Here is a 20,256-nt window from a genome sequence, read left to right as displayed (position 1 = left end):
TTTAGAGTATTATTTGGAATGTTTGAATTCCTGTCTAATAATTGTCTAAAATGGCATTATACCCCACACATCCATATGCTACAGGTTGTTTTTTTTTTTTATAAATTTTTAAAATATTAATTTATTTTGAGAGAGAGGGAGAGAGCATGAGCAAGGGAGGGGCAGAGAGAGGGAGACACAGAATCTGAAGCAGGCTCTAGGCTCTGAGCTGTCAGCACAGAGCATGACGCAGGGCTCGAACCCATGAACCATGAGATCATGACTTGAGCCCCATTTTGGATGCTTAACCAACTGAGCCACACAGGCACCCCTACAGTTTTTCAAACATGTATAGATGTAGTTGTGTGTAGTAAAATACAGAATCACACAGAAGTGTTATTGAATTCAGTTTTCTTTTTCATCGTGTATTTTCTCAGTTTGGGGGGTAGTGTTCTGAAATTATTTTGCAGCTTGAGGAGATCCTCATGGGAAAGCACTGATATGCAACGAGAGGAAATGATGCTGTGTTGCCAGGTGAAGGTAGTGAAGTTGACACTTCCAGGGAGTTGGACCAATTCCTCAGATTCCTGGAGCTTTGCCCTGGAACCTACTGTGCTCACAGTAGAGTGAAGTGGAAACATTCTTGCTGTAGCTGCCACTTACTTCTGCCACTGACTGTCCCCATAAAGTAAGACTTGCCCAACCCACTTCACACCAGCCAGAAGACCTGAGAGAGAATGGGGCTGTAAGCACCTTCGCCACCACTGAAGACATCTTGCTTTGCTGTCCTTCAATTCAAATAGAGTACTTGGAAAACTGGATACGTAGCAGCTCTCATACGTGCCCCACAGATTCTCTAAGCCGTAATGGCAGTTCTTCCATCTAAGTGGCCATTGGCTTCGTGACCCTTCACAAGAGCGTACAGGTATCACTTCCAGCTGATTGGAGTTGGCCTTTTCGTTGAAACCAGTTTGCCATCCCTGAGAGATTCCATCAAGAATATAAATGATCAGCAGTTACACATGGATCAGCTTACAAAAGGTCTGATATCTAACTTAGCTAAGAATGAGGGGTAATGATGAACAGGACAGGTTCAGCAGAGCTGGAGGCATGATTTACAATATCCAGAGAATAGATATGTAATTTCTGTCTCAGGAGATCTTTAAAAATAGAATATAATCATCTGTTTAGTTGCAGAACTACCTGAAGTCAGAGACTTGATAAGCACCTTCATCTCATGATTTTCCTGGTGCTTTGATTTCATAACTGTTTTAGCCTTCCTTATTTTGATTGAAACCATCAAAGCTTTGCTTTGGTAGCTTATTACTGAATTTTATTACTTCTCTTCTTGGCTAATTGATTCCCTGGATGTCTTTGTACATTCTATGAATAGATATGAAACTGACATCTAGGAGGGTGTTACATTTCTTTTTAAGAGGCACAGTCTTTGTGAAACTGCTCTTTTAGTTACTGGTGTTTGGCAAATGTTTAGTAAGTTATTGCGGCAGTTCCCATTATTTTTCCTGGGTTTTAAAAGTCTCCTGAAAAATTAACCAGATTAATTTAAGCATTAGAAATCTTCTGAATAAAGGACCCCATACATAACTAGCAGTAAATTAAATTTTCAGTTTTTCTCAGATACTTGTTCTAGAAATTAGGACTTTAATTCTGTGTGCATTAATTCCTAATTATTTTACCAATTTAATAAGCTTGTTGATTATTCAAACAAAAATCTCAAGATATGTATTGTTTTATAATTTTGAATATCACCTGTATGCTTGCAGCCATTTCCTGTTTACAAAGTAAACTGAATTTTTTGATCGGAATACGTTGAGGATGTTCAAATGATATAATTTTGGAATTAATAAATTTTTAGTTTTCTTCATAGTACTCTTTATAGGTGGGTAGAAATATTTAAGATACATTTTTAAAAATCAAGTAATTTCCAAATTTTGAAATTCCAGCTCTTTTAATTGACTTCTGGATGAAAGGGCAATTAAATCCTCATTAAGATACATTAACAATAACATCAGTTATTAAAACCACATATGTAACCAAATGCCCATAATTATATATACCATACCACTAGTCAAGACTAACCTGATTTAATGAATTATTATTATTATTAATTTTATTATTTCTTGCCAGACTAGATAGATAAGGATTTTTTTCCAGCTTTATTGGGGTATAATTGACCAAAAAATTGTGGATACTTAAAATGTACCATATGATGATTTGATATACATATACATTATGACATATTTACCATAATCACGTTAATTAATGCATCATTCACCTCACACAGTTGTCTTTTTTGTATGTGTGGAGTTAGATTGCTTAAGATTTACTCTCCTCACGAATTTCAAGTATACCCTTCAGTACTAACCACAGGCACCATGCCATACCTTGGATCCTCAAAACTTATTGATCTTATTAGTGAAAGCTTGTGCCGTTTGACCAGCATCTCCCTGTTTCCCCTACCCTACAGCCACTGACAACTACCATTCTACTTTCTGTTTCTATGAATTCAACTTTCTTTTTTTAGATTTCTATATATGAAAGATACCATATACTGTTTGTTTTTCTTTGGCTTATTTCACTTAGCATAATGACCTTCATGTTGCAAATGGCAGTATGTCCAACTGTTTATGGCTGGATAATATTCTATCTATCTATATAATCATATTTTCATCTATCAATGGACATATAGGTTTCCATATTTATTAAAAAAAATTTTTTTTAACGTTTATTTATTTTTGAGACAGAGAGAGACAGAGCATGAACAGGGGAGGAGCAGAGAGAGAGGGAAACACAGAATCTGAAACAGGCTCCAGGCTCTGAGCTGTCAACACAGAGTCCTACGCGGGGCTCGAACTCACAGACCGTGAGATCATGACCTGAGCTGAAGTCCGCCGCTTAACCAACCAAGCCACCCAGGCGCCCCTAGGTTTCCATATTTCTATATCTTGGCTATGCTGCAGTGAACATGATATTGAAGATCTCTCTAAGACACTGATTTCATTTCCTTCAGATATATGTCCAAAAGTGGGATTTCTGGGTCAGATAGTAGTTCTATTTTTAATGTTTTGAGAAACCTCCATACTGTTTCCCATAATGGTTGTACCAATTTACATTCCCACCAGCAGTGCATGAGAGTTCCCTTTTCTCCACCTTCTCATCAACACTTGTATCTCTTCTTTTTTTTTTTTTAAGTTAAGCTTTCCTTTTTTTAATATGAAATTTACTGTCAAATTGGTTTCCATACAACACCCAGTGCTCATCCCAACAGGTGCCCTCCTCAATTCCTATCACCCACTTTCCCTTCCCTCCCACCCCCCATCAACCTTCAGTTTATTCTCAGTTTTTAAGAGTCTCTTATGGTTGGGCTCCCTCCCTCTCTAACTTTTTGATAATAGCCATCCTACAAGGTGTGAGGTTATATATTGTGCTTTTGATTTGCATTTCCCTGATGATAAACACCTTTTCAAGTACCTTTGGCCATTTGTATATCTTTGTTGTAAAACTGTATATTCAGGTCTTTTGCCCATTTTATTATCAGAGTGTGGGTATGTATGTATGTGTTTATTGCTGTTGGATTGTATGAGTTCCTTGCATATTTTAGATATTAACCCTTTATTAGATATATGGTTTGCAAATATTTTCCCCTTTCTGTATGTTGCCTTTCGTTTTGTTGATTGTTTTCTTTGCTGTATAGAAGCTTTTCTGTTTGATGTAGTCCCATTTGTTTTTTGTTTGATTTTTGTTTTCTTGTTATTTGTTTGCTTTTGTTACCTTTGCTTTTGGTGTTGTATCCAAAACAGACTAATCTCAAGAAGCTTTTTCCCTATGTTTTCTTTCAGGATTTTATGGTTTCAGGACTTAAAGTTAAGTCTTTAATCCATTTTGAGTTAATTTTTATATCTAGTATCAGGCCCAGTTTTGTTTTTTTGCATGTGGATATCTAGTTTTTCCACTGCTTTATATTGAAGAGACTCTCCTTTCCCCATTGTGTGTTCTCAGTGCACTTGTCAAATATTAGTTGATCATATATGGGTGGGATTTATTTCTGGGCTTTCTGTTCTGTTCCATTGGTCTATGTGTCTGCCTCTATGCCATTACCATACTGTTTTAAATACACAGCTTTGTAATATGTTTTGAAATCAGGAAGGCTGAGGCATCCAGCTTTGTTCTTCTTTTTCAAGATAGTCTTGGTTATTTGAAGTCTTCTGTGGTTCCATACAGATTTGGAGATTGTTTCTTGTACTTCTTTTGTATTGATTCTGTAGATTGCTTTCAGTAGTGTGAACATTTAAAAAATATGAATTCATCCAACCCAACAACATGGGTTATTCTTCCTTTATTTGGTATCTTTTCAATTTCTTTCATCAGTGTCTTACAGTTGTCAGTGTATTGGACATTTACTTCCTTGGTTAAATTTAATCTTAAGTATTATTTTTTTAAAAATATAATTTATTGTCAAGTTGGTTAATATACGGCGTATACAGTGTGCTCTTGGTTTTGGGGTAGATTCCTGTGATTCATCGCTTACCTACAGCACCCAGTGCTCATCCCAACAAGTGCTGTCCTCAATGCCTATCACCTCTCAGATTGTTGTCTGTATTTAAGAGTCTCTTATGGTTTGCTTCCCTCTCTGTTTGAAGCTATTTTTTCCCCTTCCTTTCCCCCATGGTCTTCTGTTAAGTTTCTCAAGTTCCACATATGAGTGAAAACATATGATATCTGTCTTTCTCTGACTAACTTATTTCACTTAGCCTAAGTTCCATCCACATTGTTGCAAATGGCAGAGTTTCATTCTTTCTCATTGCCAAGTAGTATTCCATTGTGTATATAAACTACATCTTCTTTATCCATTCATCAGTTGATAGACATTTGGGCTCTTTCCATAATTTGGCTATTGTTGAAAGCACTGCTATAAACATTGGGGTACATGTGCCCCTATGAATCAGCATTCCTGTATGCTTTGAATAAATTCCTAGTTGTGCTATTGCTGGGTCATAGTGTGGTTCTAATTTTAATTTTTTGAGGAACCTTCACACTGTTTTCCAGAGCAGCTGCACCAGTTTGCATTCCTACCAACAGTGCAAGAGGGTTCACATTTCTCCACATCCTTGCCAACATCTGTTGTTTCCTGAGCTGTTAATTTTAGACACTCTAACTGGTGTGAGGTGGTATCTCACTGTGGTTTTTATTTGTATTTCCCTGATGATGAGTGACGTTGAGCATATTTTTATGTGTCTGTTGGCCATCTGGATGTCTTCTTTGGAAAAGTGTCTATTCATGTCTTCTGCCCATTTCATCACTGTGTTATTTGTTTTTTGGGTGTTGAGTTTGGTAAGTTGTTTATAGATTTTGGATACTAACCCTTTATCCAATATGTCATTTGCAAATATCTTTTCCCATTCCATTAGTTGCCTTTTAGTTTTGTTAATTGTTTCCTTTGTAGTGCAGATGCTTTTTATCTTGATGAGGTCCCAATAGTTCATTTTTGCTTTTATTTCCCTTGCCTTCAGAGATGTGTTGAACAAGAAATTGCTGTGGCTGAGGTCAAAGAGGTTGTTGCCTGCTTTCTCCTCTAGGGTTTTTATGATTTTGTGTCTCACATTTAGGTCTTTCATCCACTTTGATTTTATTTTTGTGTATGGTGTAAGAAAGTGGTCCAGTTTCATTCTTCTGCATGTTGCTGTCCAGTTCTCCCAGTACCATTTGCTAAAGACTGTCGTTTTTCCATTAGATACTCTTTCCTGCTTTGTCAAAGATTAGTTTGTCATATGTTTTTGGGTCCAATTCTGGGCCTATGTGTCTGTTTTTGTGCCAATACCATACTGTCTTGATGATGATAGCTTTGTAGTAGAGGGTAAAGTCCAGGATTGTGATGTCTCCCACTTTGGTTTTCTTTTTCAACATTACTTTGCAAATGAGAAAGTTTTCTTAATTTCTCTTTCTTACCTCTTTCAGTTCATTGTTAGTGGCAGAAAAGCAACTGATTTTAGTATGTTGGTTTTGTATCCTTTGATTTACTGAATTTTTGTTTTGATGAGTTCTAACACTTTTTTGGGGGGAGTATTTAGATTTTCCATTTATACTATCATGTCATCTGCAAACCAGATTTTTTTTTTTTTTTTACTTATTCACTTCCGATTTGAATGCTGTTTATTTTTTTCATATCTAATTGCTCTGGCTAGGACTTCCAGTACAATGTTGATTAGAAGTGGTGAGGGTAGTCATCCTTGTCTTTTTCCTGATTGTGAAGAAAAGATTTTAACTTTTTGCTATTGAGTATGATATTATATTAGTTGTTGGCTTGACATAATGGTCTTCATTGTGTTGAGGTACATTCCTTCTAAACCTAATTTGTTGAGAGTTTTTATCATGAACGGATATTGAATTCTGTCAATGTTCTTTTTTTTTAATTGAAGTGTAGTAGACAACTTAACTTTGATTGCATACAAAAGCTCTACCCTGTTACTCCCTTTACCCGCAAACATTATTTGCTTTTTATTTCACAGTTCACATGTTTTAAATATTGTGTATCCATTAAGAAGTTATAGCTATAGTTATCTTTAATACTTTTGTCTAACTCTTATAATAGAGTTAAATGATTTATACACCACCATCATAGTATTAGAACATTCTGAATCTATATACATATTTTACCAGTGAGTTTTATATTTTCATGTTTTCAAGTTACTAAAATAGTGTCCTTTCATTTTAGCTTGAAGAATTCCCTGTAGCATTTCTTGTTACAGCAGGTCTACTGGTAATGAAATCCCTCAGCTTGTGTTTCAGAAATTCTAGGCATCTCCTTAATTTCTGAAGGACAGCTTTGCTGGGTAAATTATTCTTGGTTGGTAGGTCGTGGTGTTCTTGTCATTTTTTTCAGCACTTTGATTATATCATCCCACACTCTCTTGGGTTGCAGAGTTTCTCCTGAAAAATTCACTGATAGCCTGGTGGAAGTTCCCTTTTATGGGAGCAGTTTTTTTCAGGGATATCTGTATAAATCTCTACAGACTGAATAATACATAAAAGAAAATAGAAACTGACATGATAAGGGGCACCGGGGTGGCTCAGCTGGTTAAGCGTCTGATTTCGGCTCAGGTCATGATCTTGCTATTCGTGAGTTTGAGCCCACATTGGGCTCCGTGCTGACAGTTCAGAGCCTGGGGCCTGCTTGGGATTCTGTGTCTCCTTCTTTCTCTACCTCTCTCCTGCTCATGCTCTGTCTCTCTCTTTCTCAAAAAAAAAAAAAAAAATTAATAAACATTAAAAAAATTAAAAAAAAAAAGAAACTGACGTGATAGGTTTCCTCATACTGCCAATCTCTGGCTTACTTAATCCCATTGATGAAGCATCTGCCTAGTCTTCAGTGTCCAGTCCTTGGAAACTGGTTTTAATAACATGTTGGAAGTTGTACATGTTTGAGTAGTTTCTATCTGAAGAAAAGTTGAAGTTCTCTTGAGAGTTAGAAAAAGCCATTTCTGACCCTGAGTGAATAACTCTAGTTGTTTTCTTTGTCCTGATATCTACTCTAGTAGTGTGTCTTCTATCATGCCTGGTCATGATGTTTGGGCTACTGAATGTTCTATGTTTTGCTTTGATCGCCAGTTATTCTTCAGTATTATTTAGTCTTATAAGTAAACATTAAGCTCTGTGTGTCTGCCTCTGAAAACAAGATCCTAACATAGCCACTGTCTTTAAGGATTTCACTCTCTAGAGGGAAAAATAGGCGTAGAGGAAACTAAAATGTAATACGTAGGTGTTAAAGAGTGGTATGATCACATAAACAAATAAACATCAATTTTTTTTTTTTAAAGGGGCACCTGGACGGCTCAGTCAGTTAAGTGTCCGACTCTTGATTGTGGCTCAGGCTGTGATCTCATGGTTTGTGGGGTCAAGCCCTACATCGAGCTCCATGCTGAAGGTGCAGAACCTGCTTGGGATTTTGTTTCCCTCTCTCTCTGCCCCTCCCCTACTTGCTCGCTCTCTAAAAATAAATACGTAAACATTTTTAAAAATTAAAAAAAAAAAAAGAGTGGTGTATCACAGAGTATCATCCTACCCTTGAGAGGTGTGTGCCGGTGTTTCTAACATCCTAGTAGCTTCACAAACCTTAGAATATTTATGTTGGGGTTTGTGGTTGATACTGGTTATAGAAGTGAGTTGGGCTGTGTTAATTGTGTTCAGTTAATGTTTCAGGGAGAGACATTATTTCACCTTCATTTTAAACCATAACAGGATATCAATAACATATTTTGTCAAGATTAGAAGCAACATTTTTTGAGGGCTTGTTACGTGCAGGATGCTGACCTCTGTGTTGAAGGCATGCAAAGTTATAAAGCACAACTTCTCCTTTCAAAAGGTACAGCCTCCTTGGGGAAGCAATATTTAAAGAGAGGACAAGTATAATGCAGCAGCAGCTTAAACTTTTGCAGAGTGCTGTAGGTTTAAAAAAAATTTTTTTTAATGTTTATTTATTTATTTATTTATTTATTTATTTATTTATTTTGAGAGAGAGACAAAGTGTGAGCAGGGGAGGAGCAGAGAGAGAGGAAGACACAGAATCCGAAGCAGGGTCCAGGCTCTGAGCTGTCAGCACAGAGCCTGACGCGGGGCTTGAACTCACGAATGGTGAGATCATGACCTGAGCCAAAGTTGGACACTCAACTGACTGAGCCACCCAGGTGCCCAAGAGTGCTGTAGTTTTTAACACACCTTCACGTTTATTCCTTATGATAACCCTGTAAAGCAAGTTATTGTAAACACTCACTTTATGATCAGAAAATTCAGTAGCTTCCCACAATTATACAACTAATGTGTGGCAGAGACAACACTTGAAGCCTCCTGACTTTAAACAGCAGCTCTTGCCTTGACATAGAAAGAACTGAGTAGTTCATGTGGAAATCAGAGAACAAGGTCTTACAAGCCCTGTGCAGACACCAAAGAACATTTCAGAATCTGGTGTGCAGTGAACAAGTGGAGTCTGGGGGCTGGGGCAAGACTACCTGCTGAACAGTTAGCAGAAAGCCAAGAGTTTGAGTTGAGAAAAGCCCAGGAACCACAGTCCAAAGGAAATTTGACATGAGAGCTGTTAACGGTTCCATGAAGAGACAAGGGAGGAGACCTGGGAATTTGTGAGGACAGCTTTCAGCCTGGCCCAATTTCATAGTTCCTTTGGAAGTCTGCATTCTTTCCTTGCTGCTCCTAATGGCACACAGCATTCTGGACCTAAATTTTAACAGGAACAGTAAGGGGTAAGGATGTTTATTTGTATTCTGCATAGATTATACAGTCCTGTGTTCAGGTTGTTGCATATATTTATTTCCAAGGTATGTATGTTAGACCCTCACTGTTTTGACCTTGTACATTGATGAAATGTTTTATATCTGCCACTTTTCAAGTGTTTAGTAGCCATGTGTGGTTACTGGTTACCATATTGGACAGAATGGTAAGCACAGGTTCTTTTTTTTTAAAAGCATTTTTAAAGTAATATATGCCATGTAAAAATATACAAAGTGTTCAGGGGGCGCCTGGGTGGCTCAGTCCAAATCTCGGTTTCGACTCAGGTCATGATCTCACTGTTTCATGGGTTTGAGCCCGGCATCAGGCTCTGTGCTGGTGTTGTGGAACCTGTCTGGGATTCTCTCTCTCCCTCTCTCTCTCTGCCTCTCCCCACTCATGCTTTCTCCATCTCTCTCAAAATATAAATAAACTTTTAAAAAATTAAAAAAACAACAAAGCATGCAGAAAGTTAAAAATGGAAAGTGAAAGTGTCTTCCTTGGCCTTCTCAACCTCTCTCAACCTCTCTCCAGTAGCATCTACTATTAAAACTTCCTGTTGTTTCTTTTAGGAATAGAAAGCTGTGCCCATCAAAATTATATATGTATAAGCTTTTAATAAATGACAAAAATTGATTATACTAGGTATTCTATTTTATGTCTTTTTTAAAAAAAATATCATTAACGTTCTATCCAAAAGGTCTTGAAACAGCTGTGCATTTAGCTCTAACTACCTGTTTTAAAGGTCGCCTTGTATCCCCTTGTTTGGAAATAGCATTTACCATTTCCTCTTTAGGCTTTTATGTTGTTTCCACTTTTTGTTGTTGTTCTTGCTATTCCAAACAGTGTTGTAATACATATTGTATGTTTATTTATTTTGTGTGTTTGTAGGGAAGAGTCCTACCAGTGCAGTTGCTGGGTCAAAGGATAAGAACACAACCTCTTAAGAAGGGCTCCTAATGGTCTTCCTTGACAAGTGTTGTTTCTAAGCAAGGAGGGAGTATAGAATCTGGGCCAAGGCTAGGGCATAAAAGACTGTAAGGAAAAAGAACCAGAGCTAAAATAAAGATGAAGAAACTGTGGCTATGAGGCCAGATGAGAAATATTTATACCAATGGTCTTTTTTTTTTTAATGTTTATTCAGTTTTGAGAGAGTATAAGCAGAGGAGGGGCAGAGAAAGTGGGGGACAGAAGATCCAAAGCAGGCTCTGTGCTGACAGCCGAGAGGCCAAAACAGGGCTTGAACTCGTGAACTATGAGACTGTGACCTGAGCCGAAGTCAGATACTCAATCGACTAAGCCACCCAGGCACCGCACTAAACCAATAGTCTTCAGGGTGGCCTTTAAGTTTAACAAGTACAGTTGCTTCTGGGAGTATGTAAGAAAAGAGCCTTAAATATCAATGTATTTTATTGCAATAGTAGAGGTATGTATATGCTTTTATAACTGCTATTGTTTTTAATTTTGTTATAAAAATATTGTGCCATTATAATAAATATAATGATATGTTGATTGTATTTAGGTTGGGAAATGTGAGAAAGTATAAAGAAGACAAATTTCACTCATACTCAGAGAAAACTAATGTTAATACTTTTATTTCTTATTTCTGTCTATGTACTAGTTTTTACATAGTTGAGATCGTACTGTATATACACGTGTTTGTATTCAACTTTGCTTATCAATCCTGATCTTGTTGATTTATTTTCTTTCATTAATTTTTGCCTTTTTTTTTTTAGGTAATAGAAATCTAACACGGTTTTGGAATGAATTTGGATACCAGAATAACAAGGATGTAGAGAAATCTTTAGATTCTACTCAGTATCAAAGAAGACAAGCCATGGCCATACCATTCATCATTCAGTGTGGTGAGTGTTGAATTCCATTCCAATCAGCAAACACTTAGTGAGTCAATATGCAAGTCATTGTGTTAAAAATGGGGTGTGAGAAAGACAAAGGTGGGTAGGATAGGGTTCTTGCTTTCAAAGGGGTTAGGGTCTAGGAGACAGGTTAAGATACACATGAAACAAATTGTAATAAAAATGAAAATTAGGTAAGTGATGTCAAAGAGGCATAAAATTATTTGAGGATTCCAAAAGGGAGGTGGAGGAAGTTGAGGCCAGGCTTTGTGATAGAGGTAGCTTGTGCTATGGTCTTTAAAGTAGAATTTTTTTTACCCTCTTCGATGTGGCCTCCTCTCTCCCTTTGGTTGTGGAGTTTGTTCTGCCAGTCGTCAGGTCCGTCAGGTCTATTCCTGGGGCATTCAGGATGATTTGATAGTTATCTGGTTGTGTTCATGGGACAAGGTGAGCCTAGGCTCCTTCCGCTCCCCCACTGTCTTCCTCTACCTCTGTGTAAGGTAGAATTTTGACAGGCAGAGATGTAGTGGGACATGTGTGTTAATATCAAGTGGATACTTCAACTAAAATTTTTGTCATAGAATAATAGATACAGTCGTTCAAAAAATTTCAATACGTGGCACTGTGTTAACTAGTACTTAGAAGTTAGCTACTGAATGAATGATGAATTAATAATAAAAGCTAAGAGTAGGTTGAGTAAACTTTAATTAGAGTGACTTAAAGGCCAGAGTAAGGAGTGTTTACTCTGATAAGTAATGAAGAGTCTTTGGAAGTGTTTCAGTATAAGAACAACAGACATCACTGAAGCATTCAGCACTTAGTGCATGTCTCTGATACATCTTCCAGCCACTATACGGAGGGTTAGAGAACCAGAGACACTCTCTTCTATCTGCAAGGAGTCTGCCATCCAGTGGAGAAGGCAGCCAGGCAAAGAAAGTGCACGCCATGTGCACAATTTCGTAGTTGTTTACAGTGTCGAGGGAACACTTCTCCGACCTCATCCCTGGGATGATCCAAAGAGGACCTGACTGTTGTTTGTAACTTGTAGGAAGCTTGCTCTGGCAGCTCAGTGCAGGATGATTTGGAGGAGAGCTAGAGCAAAGGTTGAGGTCAGATTATGCCATGGGCATGATCCAGGATCCAGGGGAGAAATTGTACATGTTTGAAGAAGGGCACAGCCGTGGGATTTGAGAGGAACATACATGGCATGTATTTAGAAGGTATAATTGAGGAAATTGATGACTATATGCAACAGTCTATCAGATGGTTTTAATAATAGCTGAAAATTTCTGTGTGTTTTTGATGTTTGCGGAGTACTGTCAGAATCCAGCCTCTAGTACCCAAGAGCTGTATGAAATTGGGCAAATTCCTTACCTTCTTTAAGCCTCAGTGTTTAGACTCTTAAAATGGGGTTAGCATTTGTAGCTAAATCATACAGTTTGATGAAAATAATATGAATTAACACATGCAAAATTTACTAAGTGCTTAGGATGGCATATTAGGGTCCTCCAGAGAACCAGAACCAAAAGGAGAGGTGAATAGATGGATAGATATTAATTATAGGGAATTGGTTCACATGATTAAGGAGACTAAAGAGTCCCAAGACCTGCAGTCAGCAAGCTGGAGACCCAAGAGAGCCATTGATTTAACTCCAGTTTGAGGCTGAAGGCCTGAGGGCCAGGAGACCCAGTAATATGGTTCGAGTCTGAATGTTGACAGCCTTGTTACCCAGGACGAGCCGATGTTTTAGTTTGAGTCGGAAGTCAGGAAAAAATTGATGTCTCAGCTCAATGTGAGGACAGTCAAGAAGAAAAAGTTCCTTCTTTCTTAGAAGACAGTAACCCTTTTTGAGTTCTATTCAGGCCTTCAGGCCCACATTAGGAAGGGTAATCTTTTTAACTCAGTCTACCAATGCAAGAGTTGTTCTCATCCCAAGCACCCTCACAGACACACTCGGAATAATGTATGACCAAATATCTGGGTATGCCACGGCCCAGTCAAATTGACACATAAAATTTAGCATCATAAATAGTGCCTCGCAATGTTGGCTCTTAAAATTGTTATGTCATTTAATCCTTAACAATTCTTTTAGGTAAGTGCTAATATTAATATCTTGTTACAGACAATGATACTGAAGCACAGAGAAGTAGTTCATCCAGAATCATGGAGGTAGCAAGTGGTAGAACTATTCCAGTTCTCTTTAAAAAAAACTTTTTAATGTTTTTATTTATTTTTGAGAGAGAGACACAGAAAAAGAGTGCAAGCTGTGGAGGGGCAGAGAGAGAGGGGCACAGAATCCAAAGCAGGCTCCAGGCTTTGAGTTGTCAGCAGAAAGCCCGACACAGACCTCAAACCCATGAACTGTGAGATCGTGACCTGAGCCAAAGTTGGAAGCTTAACTGACTGAGCCAGCCAGGCTCCTGAGCTATTCCAGTTCTTAACCATTGTGACTTGAACGCTGTGTGACTTGAACCAGTGTGCAAACTGTTTCCATCATAGGCGAACAGGGAAAATGTTTACCTAAGAGCCATTAGCTGTGTATGTGGATAGAATTCAGGATTAGCGTTAATCCTGGAAAGAGTGGAGTCCCTTGGTCCTAAAGGCATGAAGGAGTGAAAGGAAGAAATAGACAAATGAGGTCAGAAACCAAACTGTAGGCTGGAGAGTAGAGTAAGAGCAGGAGACAAACACAGGAAAAGAAACTGTGAACTGTTCAGAGAACTTGATTTTCCTTGTTATGTTAGTCATGTGGTTGGAGATGGAAAGTGGTGTTGGCAGTAGAGAAATACTGAATCAGAGAAAATGGAAGAGTCAAGTCACTAGAAATGTTCCCCTGTTCAAGAAGAGGTGGAGAGGAATCTATTAGTTAAGATTCTTTTGGCTGAAAGTAGCAGAAACCAACTGGAAAGAACTTAAGCAATAACAACAATGACAAAACAATAATAATAACAATAATTTATTGGTGGTGGTGCCCCAGTGTAGCTCATAGAATCCCAGACTAGTTGTGCTATCAAATATAAAAGGTATGTGATGATAGATTAACTTGCTTTGTTTCAAAAGATACCTCATACTTTTGGTATGTGCAATCAGCCATGTAACTGTGCTAGGTTCACTTCTGATTGTGGTCTTTCTTGTGTGTGATTTTGTTTTCATTCTCAGATCTTTGCCTTAAATGGAGAGTCTTGCCTTCTTCTATCAATTATCAGGAAAAAGAATTTTTTGATCTCTGGATTTGTGCAAATAATCCTAACATCTTGGAAAACAGGTAGTTTTTGATAGTTTTCTAAAATTCTTTATCCATTTTTAATTCCTAACATAATTATGTATGAGACTAGGAAATTTCAATTATAGATGTCTTAGCTTAATAGCTATCATCCCTGTGAACTGTTTCTATCTCTTTGACACCTATGGAGAGACACTTTGTTAATGTACTTTTCCATCAAGATAAGAGACCTGGATGTAACTATTTGCAAACTTTGGGGATGTGCAGCTGTGTGCAACGTGTGCAGCAGGAGACCATGACCCAGTGTTTGAGTTCTGCCTTCCAGTTCATTTTCACACAATGTATGGCTTTATCATAAAGGAGTCTTATCCAGAGGGTGTCTCCAGGGGCACTAGCCTGTTAGACCATGTGCTTTTTTCTGTTTAAGTCACATATTGATTTCATTGCTTTGTGCTCCTGGAGGAAGAAGTTCAGACTAAAACAGGAAAAAGACTGATTAAGTATTGATGAATGTCACTGTTATTACTGGCCTGTTAGACTTCTGTGACTTTCCTTGGGGAGAAAAGAGTGAGTACCCCCTTTTAATGAAGGCACCCCTAATTCAAACATTGCTTCTCCATAGAGTTTGTCCTAAGTTTTTGGCCTGCATAAGTGGATCAATATTGCAAATACAGACATTAGGGTAATAATTCCTGTTTGGTTATTTTTATCTAGCCTTAAAACAAACAAACAAACAAAAAACCAAGAGAGAGAAAATTTAAAAAAATATTTTAGAAACTGCTGCTAAAACCCCTTCCACCTGGAGTCCCCAGGTTAGCCATATTTAGAGACTAAGGAGAATGCCATTTGGATGTAAATTTTAAAAAATAAAAAAATAAAATTAAAGAAAAAAGAGGAAAAAAAAAGGAAAATGCCAGAAGTGGTAAGGACTCTTAGATGGCCTGGGGGTTTTCAGTCTTATTTCTTGTTTTACAGGAGAACTTGCTTGTTTGTTTATTTTCCAAATAACATTTATCTCAGACCCCAAATTTACAAGATAAGTGCAGAACTTTCCTGATTGAAATGGAAGCTGGAAATCTGGGGGCCAAAGACATCCACTTATTATTTCTGTTCTATACTCTCTGTACAAAGCTCTGGGGAGCTTAGTGCTTTGAGCTTTAGAGCTGCAGCGAGCATGATTAGACACTACTGACCTGGTCTCGTTCCTTCATTTTACAGAAGTGAAAGCTGAAACCCAGATGGGGGCTGAGAAACATGTTGCTAAAGCTACTGGCCAGGGTCTTCTGACTTGTCACCAGTTTCTAGCCCTAACTTGAAACTTAAATATCTCCCACATAGGAACCATGAGTTGGCTCAATTTCAGTATTTAGAATAGTTAATAGTATTGATCCCTTCCTGTGAGGTAAAAACTTTTCATGCAACATTAGGATAGTGTTTCGAGTTCTGACTCTGAGGCCAGGCTGCCTGGGATTGACACCTGGCTCCATTAGCTGTGAAACCTTGAACAGGTAACAGAACCTCTCTTGAAATTGACTTTCTATCATTTAGGATGGGGTGTAACCATAGTACCTTTTGTATCTTCTCTGGGTCCAGCTGAGTCCCTTAGAAAGACAATTTACTAAGTTTCTGGTTACTGGGGGCTTCTTAGTTATAAGAATTGAGGTCCCTCCCCACACGTCTAACATATATCTATGACTTCTTAGCCCAGCCTTGAGCATTCTTGGACTCACAGAACTGGAATCTGTCCTCTACAGCTTTCTTTACCTCCAGCTTACCATTGTCCCTGGATTGGCACACTCTCACCCTCTTCTTGAAATGTGGTGATGCCATCAGAGAACATAGCAAAATTAGTTTCAAAGCTGCATTACAGTGCCCCTTGTGATGACAGGCAAGATAAATTTAGCCACATTGACAGAAAACTGATGGTCTCTCAAAGCCTAAAATGCAGAGAGTCATCTTATATTTATAATTTATGTCCTTGATTCTTGAAATATGCTGACATAATTTTGACCATGTGTATTTCATTTGCACTGAAAAGATTAGGACAAAAAATATGCTTAATGTGCCAGCAAGAGATTTAGGAGATATATAAAGAAAAACTCCTGATTATGAGGGCAATTACTAGAGAGTTGACACTTTATTGAAAGTCATTAATAGTTCCAATTCAATATGGTAGGATGGACCTATATACTTTGAGAATACACCATGAAATAGCAACACCCTGTGCCATTCGATTTGGATAGAATTTTGGTGTATTAAAGTGATGAGAAATTCAGTATAGTTTTTAGACAACATTTGATGAATGGAAGGCCAGAGTAATGGCAAAAAGTGGCATCATCTGTATTTATAGAAAATATAGTGTTATGGTCAGCAGTTAATTGCCAATTGTCAGTAGGGTTAATAGCAATGAACAGCATTTGAATGAACAATCTGTGTAACCAGAATTTAGGCAGGAAATATAATAACAGCTTTTTCTTACAAAGCAATTACATATATTATCTCATTTCCCGTTTACAATAACTGTATGAACTTTCACCATTTCTCAGAGGAGGAAACAGACTAAGAGAGGCCCCGTGACTTGTCCAGGATTCCTCTCCAGAGCTAAAATTTGAAGCTAAAGCTGTAGGTGTAAACTTGTACTCTTTCTGCCTTATCACATCCAGTCTCCAAAGGCATCCTCTTTGTGTGTGTTTCAAATTTTTTTTATTTGAGTAACATTACACACAATGTTACATTAGTTTCAAAGTGTGCAACACAGTGATTCAACATCTATATACCTTGCTCTATGTTCACCACAGGTGTAGCTACCATCCCTCACCATACAACACTGTTACAGTATCGTTGACTATATTCCCTACGCTGTACCTTTTATGCCTGAGACTTATTCATTCCATCACTGGAGGCCTGTATCTCCCAATGCCCTTCACCCATTTTGCCCATGCCCCACCCCTTTCCCTCTGGCAACCGTCAGTTTGTTCTCTGTATCTGTAGGTCTGATTCTGCGTTTTATGTATTCGTTTGTCTTGTTTTTTTAGATTCTGAAGGCATCCTTTTATATTTCAGGAAGCCTAATGCCAGTTATATACTCTATAGTGACAAAACATACCATTTTACAAATGGTAGTATTCAGAGTTGACCCAGCAGGTAAAATGAAACCATTCTTTTTTGGACCACCAGAGCCTGTTTTTCGTTTCCACTTTATTTTTATTTTTAATATGAAATTTATTGTCAAATTGGTTTCCATACAACACCCAGTGCTCATCCCAAAAAGTGCCCTCCTCAATACCCATCACCCACCCTCCCCTCCCTCCCACCCCCCATCAACCCTCAGTTTGTTCTCAGTTTTTAAGAGTCTCTTATGCTTTGGCTCTCTCCCTCTCTAACCTCTTTTTTTTTCTCTCTTTTCTTTTTTTTTTTTTTTCTTCTTCCGAGGGAGGCTAGACATTTTTTATCACAGTAGCTGAGAAATAGGTATCAGTATACTTCCATTCCATTCATGCTCTGTGTTTATCTGCATTTATAAATGGGGATCACCAACAGGGTAAGAATGATGCTTATCATTTGACTGAACCAGAGAAGTCTGCATTGTGAGAACGATATTTAAAAATATTCATGGGTCGTGTTGCAAGTTAAAATTTAATTTGCTTCCCAAAATCTTTAACTAAAGATAATTGACAGGATTGTGTTTTATTAAAATACTTGAGGTTATTCTTTTCTGAATAAAAACTGCATGTTGCCACAGGGTTTTTGCTCAAAATAGAAACCTCTATAGGTACCACCCCACAGATGTCTTCAAACCAGCACTGCAGGTAGCTGTACATATAGTAGGTACCCCCTGATTTGTTTAGTTGCCTGCTCTGTTTGAAACTCACAATAACAGCGAATACCATATGTGGGTGGAATTAAGTGCTTTTTCACAGTCCTGCTTGAATTTGACCACAGTTCCTCACTCCCTTCTCCTAAGGGGCAAGAAAAATATACCCTGAAGCCCTGAAAAACACAAATCATGGGTTTGATCTGCTCTGCTTCTCCAGCACTGTTTCAGCTGGGAGAAGGCCCTCCTAATCTTGGCCCCCTCCTCCCTGTCCCAGCTTCACAACACATTTATTTCATACAAACTTTGTCCCTTCCCCCTTATTTTTGGTTCGTATAAATAAGAGAAAAACCCTTGTGTAAAACAGGCTCTCAGAATTCACCTTGACATTTTGCCCCACTTCTGAACATGCCCAGTCATGCCCTGACTAAAAGCCATGCCCGGTGGGAGTTGAACTTCTTATCCTTGACAAGCCTTGCTATCAAGAGAAACAATATCATATATCAATTTTTTGATAGTTTGGCTAACTCAAGTCTACAGAACATAGCCATGTGACCAAGAGTAGGAAAATAACAAAACAAAACAAAACAAAACAAAATGCCCCAAACCTCCCAAGCCATATGTTTCAAAGGTGGTTAGTATTTTATGGAACCATAACGAGGGAGGCTCTTGTCCACAGTCTGCCTACTGTTCATTTACATACAGTTCTACTTGATTATATACTACGTGTGTTAACCAACTAGTGATTGGAAACAGCACAGCAGTAAGACTGGGCAGCACAGAAGCCCCTGCAAGTGTGTTTACCACAACAGCAGGGAGAGAAGGGTGGGAGCTGGGAGCACGCTGCAGCCAGGGTGTGGGGCTGATCGGTGATGAAGGGCTGTGCACGGCTCTGTAAGCCCCCAAGGCTGTGACTGAGTGCCTACATGGCACCACAGTGGTCACAGTGCTTCACAGCCCTCCTGAGTTCTCAAACAAGGGATCCATGTGTTCCAGAGCAGAATTATTTGGTGTCATTAAGAGAGACATGGAGATTTCTCTCCAAAGTTTCTCGGGGAAAAAATGTTTGGCAATAATGAGATAAGCTTCAATTATCTGAGGACATCTTTGCAAAAGGCCTCATTTCATGATAATGCAGGATAAATGAAGCATTGGTAAAATAATGCAGGTTCTCCCATTCTTGTAAATATACCACCCTCCACATTTTCCCTTAAGCTCTTTTCCATGCAGGCTGGAGACGTAATGTCATGTATTGCCAAAAGTCATCAATACAGTGCTCTTCCTTTGTATTCACGTTTTGGATATAAGGCGTAAGGAGTATCTGTTCATAGAAGTAAGTCATCTTTCACAGACAATAAACAGTTTGATATTTCCTCCTGATGTTGTTTCTTGTTGATCGTGAAGTTGTCATCAGGCAGAAAGCCTACCTTCCATCCCCCTGGGCACCATGAACAGAGCGTCACCATCAAAAAATGAGAAAGAGAAACAACTTCGAGAGGCAGTCCAAAGGTACCACAATCGACTGGCAGAACAGCAGCCACAGGTGAGCTGTTGTTAATTCTTTCCAAAATCTACCCAAACTCTTTGAGCTGTTGGTTTTATGTGTGCACATGAACTAAAGTGGTTGTTTCCTTCTTTTTTTGTCACCTGCTTTTCATTTTGGGGCTAAGGACTGTTTGGGAGGGAGCACAGTGCCCCAGGGGCTCAGAAAGGGAGGTGAGTTGTTAAAAAAAATACTACCTGTGACATTTAAGCCCATCTACACAGCAGTGCACGTGAGGAATAGGAAGATTTATTTCCACCTACAAATTCACATAGAGTCTGGTATAGGCGACATGGTCAAGACTGGGGCATAAGTCTGTATGGTTCCCAAGATTGTGCTCTTCCCCGAGAGTCGATTTTTGAGGTGAAGAATTGGTCTTTTAAAAAATATTAGCCTATTAATATAGAAACTCAATGTCACTTAATTGTTAAGAAAATTCAATAAATAAGGCATTACTATCAGTAAATGTAAGTAACCATGACAATTTCAAGTGAAAGAAAAAGTGGCATGCAGAAATATTATTTTAATCTCTTAACTAATAAAG

The 20,256-nt window shown here is 38.3% G+C and overlaps 1 protein-coding gene across 3 annotated transcripts in view; it reads left to right on the top strand.

The window, feature by feature from the left end:
* The window catches only part of MORC1 (MORC family CW-type zinc finger 1), a 162,926-nt gene that overhangs the window by 75,126 nt on the left and 67,544 nt on the right, over window positions 1-20,256 (top strand). For all 3 annotated transcript variants that reach the window (XM_053220815.1, XM_053220816.1, XM_053220814.1), the window contains exons 15-17: window positions 11,013-11,141; window positions 14,292-14,397; window positions 19,574-19,712. In XM_053220815.1, the coding sequence (XP_053076790.1) occupies window positions 11,013-11,141; window positions 14,292-14,397; window positions 19,574-19,712 (374 nt within the window). The remainder of the gene's footprint in view (window positions 1-11,012; window positions 11,142-14,291; window positions 14,398-19,573; window positions 19,713-20,256) is intronic.

This window comes from Acinonyx jubatus, chromosome C2 (assembly GCF_027475565.1).
Source record: "Acinonyx jubatus isolate Ajub_Pintada_27869175 chromosome C2, VMU_Ajub_asm_v1.0, whole genome shotgun sequence".
Lineage (NCBI taxonomy): Eukaryota > Metazoa > Chordata > Mammalia > Carnivora > Felidae > Acinonyx > Acinonyx jubatus.
Note: the sequence above shows the minus strand (reverse complement) of the source record. Positions and strands in the feature narration are given on the sequence as shown.